Source organism: Felis catus, chromosome C1 (assembly GCF_018350175.1).
Source record: "Felis catus isolate Fca126 chromosome C1, F.catus_Fca126_mat1.0, whole genome shotgun sequence".
NCBI lineage: Eukaryota > Metazoa > Chordata > Mammalia > Carnivora > Felidae > Felis > Felis catus.
In genome coordinates, this window is record NC_058375.1 from 202571491 (window position 1) to 202582424 (window position 10934).

General features: G+C 50.8%; 2 protein-coding genes across 4 annotated transcripts; one reads left to right on the forward strand and one right to left on the reverse strand.

Moving 5' to 3' along the window:
- The first annotated feature begins 82 nt into the window (after positions 1–82).
- Positions 83–3968, forward strand: BCS1L (BCS1 homolog, ubiquinol-cytochrome c reductase complex chaperone). Of its 2 annotated transcripts, none has more exons than XM_003991151.5 (8): positions 83–215; positions 1433–1800; positions 1904–2043; positions 2245–2439; positions 2702–2765; positions 3004–3173; positions 3399–3516; positions 3663–3968. In XM_003991151.5, exons 2-8 carry the CDS (start codon positions 1481–1483, stop codon positions 3913–3915), a joined length of 1260 nt encoding a protein of 419 aa, XP_003991200.1. In that variant the 5' UTR covers positions 83–215; positions 1433–1480; the 3' UTR covers positions 3916–3968. The 2 variants fall into 2 exon arrangements, with proteins under 2 accessions (XP_003991200.1, XP_003991201.1); XM_003991152.6 differs by having other exon boundaries at positions 199–272.
- Positions 3969–4416: 448 nt separating this feature from the next.
- On the reverse strand, positions 4417–10907 carry RNF25 (ring finger protein 25). Of its 2 annotated transcripts, none has more exons than XM_006935574.4 (10): positions 10782–10907; positions 8445–8519; positions 8099–8201; positions 7939–8006; positions 7777–7846; positions 6555–6626; positions 6320–6457; positions 5873–5962; positions 5255–5389; positions 4417–5055 (listed from the first exon to the last, which is right to left on the reverse strand). In XM_006935574.4, exons 1-10 carry the CDS (start codon positions 10820–10822, stop codon positions 4477–4479), a joined length of 1371 nt encoding a protein of 456 aa, XP_006935636.1. In that variant the 5' UTR covers positions 10823–10907; the 3' UTR covers positions 4417–4476. The 2 variants fall into 2 exon arrangements, with proteins under 2 accessions (XP_006935636.1, XP_003991202.1); XM_003991153.5 differs by having other exon boundaries at positions 5873–5965.
- Between the last annotated feature and the right edge of the window lie 27 nt (positions 10908–10934).

Here is a 10934-nt window from a genome sequence, read left to right on the forward strand (position 1 = left end):
GTACTCTATGGTTTTCTCCGGCGTTTTCCCTTTGCCCCTTTTCCCAGCCGAGCGGCCCAAGGAGTACCATCGAGAGTTGTGGGGCAGAGTGGCACGGCCCGCTAGGTGGGTGTGGCGGGAAGTAGGTGAAGGAACGCCGGGGCGGGGCCGAGCGGCGCGTCCCTGGAGTGCCGGGGGCTGAAACCATCGAGAGGGAGGGCCAGAGAGTCATGGCGGTAAGGGGGCGGAGTGACGGGTTACTCCGAGCCACGCTGCTGGAGGCGCGAGCTGGGGTGTGGAAAGGGTTCGGGAAGGGGCTTCTGGGCGTCAGACAAGGGACGGGAGGGGGAAGGGCTTTGTCTGTGGCCTTCCACGCATAAGTATTTTGGCATTCTGGATTCTACTCTGAGCCTCAGCCGTGGTCTCGGCTGTCAGTTCACCGTCCCGCGTGCCTCGCGCACAGCAAAGTGGCAGGGGTCGGGAAGGTGTGCTAGAAACGATGTGACTTCCAATCCCTCGGGACCTTACAATCTAAAATTAGACTGGGTCACGTTTTATTGGGGGAGAATTCGGGGAAAATGTCCGTGGAGGAAGCAGCAAATGGACAGGTGTTAAATTGGGGGAGAAGGAAGAGTCAATTAGAATGGGGATTCCGAGTAGAGAAGACCTGCCTGAGCAGAATTATACAACAGAGATTATTAGGCCCTAAGCAATGAAAGATAGGTAGGCCCTGTGTTGTGAAGGGTTTTGAGTACCAGGCAGAGGAGTTTTTACCTAATTCAGCGATCTGTTCAGAACAAGCCATTGGATTGAAGCAGACTGTATGAAGAAAGATCTGGATCCCTGTGTAGCAATTTGGTACGCCAAAGCCAGAGGTGGAGGCCCGTTAAGATGACGTTTTAAGAACTAAACTTAATTTTAAAGAGACAGTTTAGTCGTGAGGTAATAAAGGGCTAACTAAACAGGACATTAGGAATTGAGCATGTAAAGGAGAGGATATTTGAAGGGTATTACTCATGGTGGTAAGGCATGGGGTTACTGACAGGTCAGTGGAAGAGAGTAGCTTCATCCTCTGTTAACTCTGGGCAGTGGGCCCCTTTCTATCTCAGCTAGTCCCAGGGACCACAAAAATTCTGCCCATTATCCTGATGAGAAGATGGTTACATTGTTCTCTCATGTTTAAGGAATCTTTAGACCTCGTCCTCTGGCAGGAAATTGAACTATGAACAGGATAATGAAGGGCAAAATGGGAAGAGGGGCCTGAAGTCTCAGCCCTTGCATTCCAGCAGGACCTCCATCCCACAAAGGGAGGATATGGAAAACACACAGTAGAACTGACCTGTCCTTCCTGCACCTGGCCTCTGTGGGAAGAAGGGATGAGGGTGACGAGGAATTGCAGAGTCCTTTCTAAACTAATCTGCTTTGTCCCATCTCCACTGCTCTCCACCCCCAGGTTTGAAAATGCGTCAGAGCCTGTAAGGTTCAGTGTTTCCCTCTCAAGATGCCCCTTTCAGACTTTATTCTGGCCCTGAAGGACAATCCCTACTTTGGGGCTGGATTTGGGCTTGTGGGTGTGGGCACAGCCCTGGCCCTGGCCCGGAAGGGTGCCCAGCTGGGCTTGGTGGCATTCCGGCGCCATTACATGATCACACTGGAAGTCCCTGCTCGAGACCGAAGCTATGCCTGGTTGCTTAGCTGGCTCACCCGCCACAGTACCCGTACTCAGCATCTCAGTGTTGAGACTTCATACCTTCAGCATGAGAGTGGGCGCATCTCCACTAAGTTTGAATTTGTCCCCAGCCCTGGAAACCACTTTATCTGGTAAGGTTGGGAGCCAGGGAGGGCTCTAAGAGTAGAAAGGAGAATGAGGGGAGCTGGATTTGACCCCCCATTCATTCACCTCATTGTGACCATTTTTATTCAGGTACCAAGGGAAATGGATCCGAGTGGAACGAAGCCGAGAGATGCAGATGATAGACCTGCAGACAGGGACTCCTTGGGAATCTGTCACCTTCACAGCTCTGGGCACTGACCGAAAGGTTTTCTTCAACATCCTGGAGGAAGGTGTGGGATAGCACGGGCTGCCTTTATGGCGAGGTGGGGGGGGGGGCAAGTTGCAAGAATGGGGCATGTGACGTCAGAGGAAGAGAAGCTTGGAGAGGAGGATCTTAGCCCATGAGACCAGAGGGAAGCTGTTTTGGCACAGGTCTGCCTAATAGCATGGCAAAGACGAATTACTGGCTTTGTCTTATTTCCCCCTCTTAGCTCGAGAGCTAGCCTTGCAGCAGGAGGAAGGGAAGACGGTGATGTACACAGCCATGGGCTCTGAATGGCGCCCTTTTGGCTATCCACGCCGACGGCGGCCACTGAGTTCTGTGGTTCTAGAACAGGGTCTGGCTAACCGAATTGTCCGAGACATCCGGGAATTCATCGATAACCCCAAGTGGTACACTGACAGAGGTGAGAAGCCGCTGGGGTCTTGGCCAGGCTGTTTTTGATGTGGTGCTATCGTAAGGGAAAACAGGCTGGTCTCTGTGGTCATATGGGATGAATATGAAGCTCTAGCTTAATTCCCAGAGATGAAAGTTGGCCCCTAGGGTTAATTTCTTCCAGTACTGAGGTCATCAGGCCACTAGGGGGCAGGGTTGGTAATGAATGTGGACATTTGAAGTAGAGTACTTGAATTCATTTTAGGTCCTGATCATCTTGGCTGTATTCCTAGGCATTCCCTACAGACGTGGCTACCTGCTTTATGGGCCCCCTGGTTGTGGAAAAAGCAGTTTTATGTGAGTAGGGTCACATTTTCTCTTAATCCTTAAACTGGAGAAAAACTGAGCTGTGGGGTTGGAAAGGGAATTAAATGTGGAGACCCGGGAACATGATACACGTAGGACATGAGATGCCTTAAGATGGGGTGATAGAAGGGTTAGGTCTCTGAGACCCCACCCGTTATGGGGAGGACAAGTATTTGGGCCCAAGGACTGATTCCGGGTTGCCTGCCTGCTGTCATCCTGTCCTCCATAGCACGGCCCTGGCTGGGGAACTGGAGCACAGCATCTGCCTGCTGAGTCTCACGGACTCCAGCCTCTCCGATGACCGGCTCAACCACCTGCTGAGCGTGGCCCCGCAGCAGAGCCTGGTGCTCCTGGAAGATGTGGATGCAGCCTTTCTTAGCCGGGACCTAGCTGCAGAGAGTAAGTGAGGGGAGCTGAGGAAATGGAGAGCATTTCTAAGTGATGGTAAATGAGGTACAGGAGTGAGGAGCAGTGGAAGAAAGTGGAAATCCAGAGGGCTGATGGAGGACGCCTGAGTTGGCAACGAGAGTTCACAAGAGTCACTGATAAGTAGGGGAACGTGGTGGGGAGTAGGTTTGAGTAGGTTATGATCATCCACGTCTCTTTATCTCTGCCTTCCTCTAGACCCAGTCAAGTACCAAGGTCTAGGTCGTCTCACCTTCAGTGGACTGCTCAACGCCTTGGATGGTGTGGCTTCCACTGAGGCACGCATTGTGTTCATGACCACCAACCATGTTGACAGGTAAGAAGGGATGAGGCAATCTGAGACTGTGAGGCAGGACTCCCTGCCCCCTCGGTGCCTTGGGAGACCAGGAGGTTCAGAGAAACCATCATTTTAGGGGGTAGCAGTGGTACTTGGGCCTGTGATCCTGCTTTTGCTGCTCTTAGGCTGGACCCTGCACTGATCCGCCCTGGACGAGTAGACATGAAGGAGTACGTGGGCTACTGCTCACACTGGCAGCTGACTCAGATGTTCCAGAGGTTCTATCCAGGGCAAGCACCTTCCCTGGCGGAGGCCTTTGCAGAACGCGTCCTTCAAGTTACAACTCAGATCAGTCCTGCCCAGGTCCAGGGCTACTTCATGCTGTATAAAAATGACCCTGCAGGGGCAGTTCATAATGCCGAGTCTCTGAGGACGTGACAGGCTGGCCATGCTCAGCTCTTCTCTAGCTCAATAAACACCTGCCACACCGCTCTGGTCTCTGACCCCCTTCCTACCTCCCTGTATTGGTACTTGAATAAAAAGCAAGGACCTTCAGGCATCCAGCATACACAAGTGTTGGGGCATAAGCTAGGGCAAAGCAGAAAGAAAAGATACTATGGAAATCAGGGAAGTAGAGTCTTCTGTTTAAAAGGCATTCAATTAAAAAGAATGTGTATGCATAAAAATGTGTGTGTGTGTGTACATAGTATATGTATGTTATGTTCCCATATATTCTGCTTAAATGCTGGCTGGCCTCTACTAGTTTTCCTGAAACTCACACTAGCAGAGACATCAGACCTGCCTTTACTCAGACCCTGATCTCTTGGGAAAACAGACTTTAGAGCAAAGTTAGGGCTATTCTGCCACACTCCAGTCTTGCCAGGAAGTCAGAAAAAGCCATACTGCACAAGCTAGGCGCTACTAAACAAAGAAGCCAAACAAGGCCAGATCTCTTTATTGCCCCCTGCCGCCCCAAATCCCTGTCCCCCCACAGTACTGCTAGGAACCATCCTCAGACTCCAGGCTCAGGGGCTCCCTTCGAGTACCAGGACGATAGGCTCCCCGACCCCGAGGCAGGCGGGGGTAGGAAGAGCCCGGAGTCCGACCCTTGGAGCGCTCCCAGCGAGCACAGTCCCGAGTCCTGCGGGGTGGGGGACCCTGCCAAGTGCCAGGCCCCTTCTCTTGGGGAGGACCTTCAACCCCTTGGCTACAGGGTTCTGGCTTTAGGTCCATGGGCTCCTTGAGGGGCCCCTCGGGAGGTGGCAGTTCCTGGGTGTCATTGGTACCTTTGTGGGCATTGCACTCCCCTCCCTTTAGGTGCCTCCGTTCAGGCTGTCTCCAGGGGCCTCGACCGGCCCGGGGAGGATCTAGCATAGTTTTCGGGGTCTCGCCCAACCTTTGCTGATTTGGCCCAGCCCCTGGAATCTTCTCACACGTGTGCTGGGAGGCCACAGGCAGAGGAGCTGATAGGTCGGGTTGGGCAGTTGATGAGGTGGACAGTTCTGTGTCAAGGGCACTGGGTGGGTGGGATCCTCTGGAGGCATCTACAGCTGACTCTGGTTCCAAAGGGGCAGGAGGCTAGAAAGAAGTGAGCAGATACAGTGAGGGAGACGCAGTTCCCCAAAGCAGGGAACTGCAGGCCCCTTGCTCACTACTGGAGCTGACCACCATCAGCCTCAAGGGTAGAAGAGAGCTCACCCTCAGGGCCACAGTGGCAGACGCGTGCTGGTTGGAAGGTAGGTGGCATTAAATGAGGACTGAGAAAGCCTTTCCTCACCTGCTGGAGGCTGATGAAGTACCGATTACGCTCAGCCTCAAGGTCGATGATACCCCCCCTCTCCTGCTGCCTTTGGTAGAGCCGCTTGCGCTCTTCTTGCTGGCGCAAGCTCTCTGCGTTAGGCTGGTACAGCTCCTAGAGGGAAGCGAGCAGAATGACAAGGAGGAAAAAATGAACAGTAGAAGGCAGACTTGAACCCCTGCTCTTTCAGGATTGCCTCAGGAAATCTGCACAAGGTTCCTTTTTTCTCTTTGAGAGAGAGAGAGGATGCGAGTGAGAGGGACAGAGGCAGAGAGGGTCCCAAGCAGGCTCCACACTCAATGCAGTGCCCTGATTAAGGGCTCAATCCCATGACCCTGGGACCATGACCTGAGCTGAAATCAGGAGCCAGGTGCTCAACCGGCTGAGCCACAGGCACCCCCTGTACAAGGTTCTTGGGCTTGTCGCTCAGATGGGGCTCCCAAAGTCTTAGCCTAGTGGGGGCTACGGCTCTGCAGAGAGGTCCCAGGCTGGTCAAGCCCAATTCCCAAGATCCCATTCGAAGCGGACAAGATGCCATCCCTCCCTCCTTGGAGAATGCCATTATTTCTGGCTCAGATGAGAAGGGGGTTCCCTTACCATGGGCTGTTGAGGTTCGGGGGCTGCTTTCAGTGAGGCAAGATCATACACGAGGGGCTCTCTGCACACCGGACACTGCACACCGACTGCCTTCTAAAAACAGAGGAGCAATCAGAGCCCTGCTTCACAGCCCATGGTGCTCGCCAGCTGCCTAACCCAGTCAGCCAGCCTAATCCACACGGGGCTGGGACGAAGGGCAGAGGTACACCGTTCAGTAGTGAAGGATAGGACAGGAGTCGTCTCTCTAGATGGAGATGTGGGAACTCTCTGAAACTACAGCAGTACATAGATATGTTTAAAAGAATGCCCTTTTTTTCTGGACAGAGGTGAGCTTTCATTAACCTCAAAGGTATCTGTGACCCTAAAAAGGTGAAGAGCCCCTGGAGTGGAGAGACAGAAAGGGTGTGACGCGGGGGGTCAGGTGGGAGCAGGGGCTGGGGAGCTGACCTGCTTGGTTGCGGCATGCTGTCGTTCCTGCTCCTGTCCTTGCGCCTGGAGCTCATGCTCCATGTGCTGGATATACCGAGCAAGGCAGTGGCAGTGGAAGTAGTGGTAACAGGGGGTTTTGGTAAAGGCCTCCTTCTCCTGAAGGCAGGACAGACATCCAGCATGACATCAGAGCTCTCATGAGGCCTCCACTGCCCGTCCCAAGCAGACCCCAGGTCCCAAGAGAGAACCCCACCTGGAAACCGTACAGGCAGATGACACACTGGCCATGGGGGATGTTGTTATCTGTGAGAATTTCCTTCCCTTTCTGAAAGGAGAGAAGACACTGTTCAAACAGGGAGGCAGGGGCAAGAACTGTGAACAAAGCCTGTCTATTATTCCCAGGAGTGACTGGAGGGACTGTCTCCTATCAAGTCAATGTTACTTTGTGTTCATGAGTTTCTGTCTTAGTGAGGAAGGGAGGATTCACCAAGGGAGGAATCAATCCTCCGTGGCCCCGTCCATCCCCCAGAATCTACCCAGCTGCAAAATCCAATTTCATTATTTTTCCACTCATTAAATCACTTTTAATATGTCTCGGGGATGAAAGTAATACACCTTCAAAGAACAAAATGTTCAATTAAAACGTATCTTCTGGGAAGTGTTCCTAGGTTAAACCCCTCTGCATATCACTCCCACCCAAAAGTCTGTTCTGGAGTCAGCCTTCAGAAAGAAAGTCAAAGCATGGACAACCCAAACAGACAGAACTCAGGCATCAAGTTAGGCAATGAACTAACACATCTGCACTGCTGTCTGAATTGCTAATACTCTGGAATTCTGCAAAGTTCAAAGTGGCATTGTGGAGGCCGGGCTCAGGAGCGCTACAATGGTCTAAGCCCACTCTCTGACTCTGGGCCGCCCACCTTCATTCTCTTCTAAACATTTTTTCTCAAAACTCGAAGTTAAGGAAAACAAGACTGTACTTATTGTGTGTTTTTAATCTCAAGCAACAGAAATTATCTGTGTATGTGAACGTGTAGCTCTATGTGTTCCCTGTGTGTTGTTAATTTCATCGGGGTAGAAACTCTGAACCATGATTTTCTCAGTCAGTTCCAAGGGCAGGTGAGCCTTCAAATGTTCATTTGTGGCTAGATCCTCTAAGCAAGGCCCCTATCTCTTGCTACTTTCAGCCACCAATGCCAAGAGAATGCACTGAAATGGAATAAAAAAAATCCATGTTAAAGAGGAAAAGTAATTTTCAAGATACTGGCATAGGCAACTTGGGGAAGCTACAGAACTGTCTTTTTTTTGGGGGGGGGGGTATTCTCAGAAACAGAAGAAAACCTTATTTTTCTGGATTTAGGCCTTACCTAAACAAGGACTGAATTAATGACTCCAGACATATTTAAGATTCTAGGCCCATTGCCTCCCTTGAGAGAAACTGCTCTAGCAGTTTCCCAAGCCAGGACACCTCTTACCTCGATGAGTTCATAGAGCATGGCAGTACCCAGCCCAGCATTGGCCACATGGCTCAGTGCCTGCGAAATCCTAAAAAGGGCAAAGCAAACATTAGGCCTGCCCCCTCCCCTCACCAGATTGAGCTGTATCTCCTTTCCCCTCCTCTGAACTGTCCAACTTACTTGTGGATCTGTTCGTCTGAGAGTCCTCGGGGGTTACGGATAGAGATCTGTGGCACCTCATTGGGGTACTAGTGGGAGAGAATAACAAGTTACTGCTAAAGCACTCCACCTCAGGGCCTCTCCCCTTCCTCTCTTTGCTACCATAAAGTAGGGGCCTCACCTGTGCTGGGACCTGAAGCACCAGAGTGAAGCAGACATACTGTGAATCCTGATCTTCTGCCGTGGCAGGGTGCAGGGTAATGTAGATTTCCCATGGTGAAGATCTGCAAATGGATAAAGTGGGGACCTGGGATGTGACTAGGCAGGAGTTTGAGGACTGGGGAAAATGGAGGTGAGACAGTAAAGTGGGTGGAGGAAGTGAGCACTGGGCTCTTTCTTTTGGAGATTAAAGGAATAGTCTTTGTCTCCAGGAGAGCAACATTTTCTCTGGATCAAGGCTCGCGGATTCTCCACGGAATCCTCTCATTACTAAGGGGACTCCTGCCCACCTCTAGTTGAATACGTACCTTCCATTTCCTTTAACCACCTGTAGTTCATCCAGATAGATAGACTCTAACACCTCGACTTCAGAGGGAAGTACCCTAGAGAGACAGGGGGAGATTGACTCACCATTACAGCTCTCCCTGTTAAAGCCTGCTAAAGCCAATGAAGGCTGGCTTTGTAGAAAACTGGCACTCTACCTGAGTGCATTCTCTTGCTAACCTCCATAAAAATGGGGGAAATATGTTTTAAGCTGTCAAGTGGCCAGGAAGGAAGCATGGAAGTTATTCTGTCAACAGTTGAGGAAATGGATTCCCAGGAAGGTGAAATAACTAGCTAAAATATCAAAGTTCAACAGAGGCAGAACTAGAACCAGAGCCAGGTTCCCTGACCTCCTTTTTAAGTTCCATCGCACTGTTGATTGGCCATCTATCTGACCCAGAAATATCACGTCCATTGTTACCAATACTGCTCCTGGATTTCCCTACACCACTGTTCACATGGGTCCCAGTGTCTACACATACTGCCAGTATCAGTCACCCTAAGCCTATTCAAAAAGAGATACCAAGAAAAAGAGATAAAGGCCATGATACAAAAGAGCCACCAACTTTGGAGTAACAGGTACCAGTCACTTACCAGTTACATGATCTGAGTAATTATCTCTGTAAGCTTGAGTCAACCTACCATATATAATACCACCTACTCTCTAGGGTTAGAGAATAAAAGGTTATTTATGTAAAGTACCTAACAATATCTTGGCCACAGTAGTTAGTCTATGTCCTCTTTTCTCCTATTGGTATACAACTTTCTTCCTTGAAAGAAGGAAGGATGTAGTTAATATTCAATGTATTCATGACCCTTGTTGTTTGGCTGATCTAGATCAACCTGTTTAGGTCAGGATCTGGTGGTCAAATGTAAATGAGAGGACATACATATTTAATCCTAGAAACAGCAGTTGTAATGCCATTGAAGATGAGTGGCTGGGTTGAGTCTGTAGCTCTACCCAGGCAATGCATGTAAAAATGCATTCTTGGTTTCCTTTCTATAGTTATTGTTCCCTCTTCATCAAGAGCAGGTCTGCCCTAGCATGACCTATACATTACTGGCTCTCAAACTTTCTTTTTAAGTCTTAGAGGCCTCAAAATATAAAATAGGTAACAGTGGAGTACTTTGGTTGACATGAGTGTGGGAGTCTCAGAGCATCACAAGCCAGCTGTGCAACCACTGCTACCCTTTCCATGGCTCAAAGTGTCTCCTCCAAATCTTAAAGTTCCCCTGAAGAGGGTTGAAAAACCATGAGCCTAGATGGTCTCAATAAAGGCCAACACAGGCTGGGCTCCCTGAACCAATGAAACACTGATGTGTAACCTCCATTAAAAGGCCCTTCAATACTTCACCCCACCATAGCTGTGACTTGCCCTGGATGTGAGGGATGGGATGGGATGGTGGTAAGGTGGTGGCCAAAAAAAGGGTGGGGGAGATTATAAGAGTGCTAGTCCTAAAAACATAAGATTTGGAGTCAGATAACTTGGATTCCTAGTCATAACTATGTACCTTTTTAGCAAATCGATTTGCCTCTTCAGGCCTCATCTAGTCCCACTAGATGCCCCATCTAGTGCCCACACCTCAGTTATTAATGAAAAAAAGGCTTTTATATAGGTTACAAATCCATCGTGATCCTCTCAACTATTCTATGAGGTAGATGCCACACCCACTTTTTTACATCTGAGTACACTGACTCACAGAAGCTAGGTGGCCTGGTTAGCATCACCCAGCTAATAAAATGTGGAGTGAACCCACATTTATCTTATTTCCAAATCCCAGAGTCCTTCCAGGTTTTGGTCTCTTGTTGAGAACGTTTGAGAGAGAGAAGGACTAGGAGAGCATTTTGTGAGGTGTAAAGCTTTATTCAGACAATAGTCCTCATTAGTGCTGGAGGGGAGGGAGAAGGTCGAGGAAAGCCTCGGCGGAACTAGGCTGATCCAAGGGGAAAGAGGGACGTGAGCTGGAGGACATCATTCTGGGAAGTAAAAAGCGGCGGGGAGGGGTGTGTGTGTGTGCTGATAAACAGGCATCCTCCGGGACCCTGGGCAAATCCACTTCAGGAGAGAAGAGGGGATCGAGCCAGACAAGGCGCAGCCCGAGCTGGCCTGGGCGGCGCAGATCCTGTCTCCTCTCCATCAGATCAGCGCCCCTCCACCCTCCCGCTCCCCAGTGCAGAAGCTCTGAAACATGTCAGCGTCTCTGCCATCCCTTATCCCTCGCTCCGCCCCACGCGTCCGCCATACGGACCGTCCGCGGCCACTGCCAGTCCCCCGGACCGGATCCAGGCGGCCAGCCAAAGCCCATGCCCCCAAAGTTACCAGTCCTCCTCCCCCGCAGCTGCCGACGCAGACGCCGCCATGTCTTCTCCGGCCCACAGCCGGAACCGGAAATACTCTCGGGGAAGTCGGAGGCGGCAGGTTAAGGGAGGGAACGAGGGAGGGTGGCTACGGGCCGTTTCTAGGCAACCATAG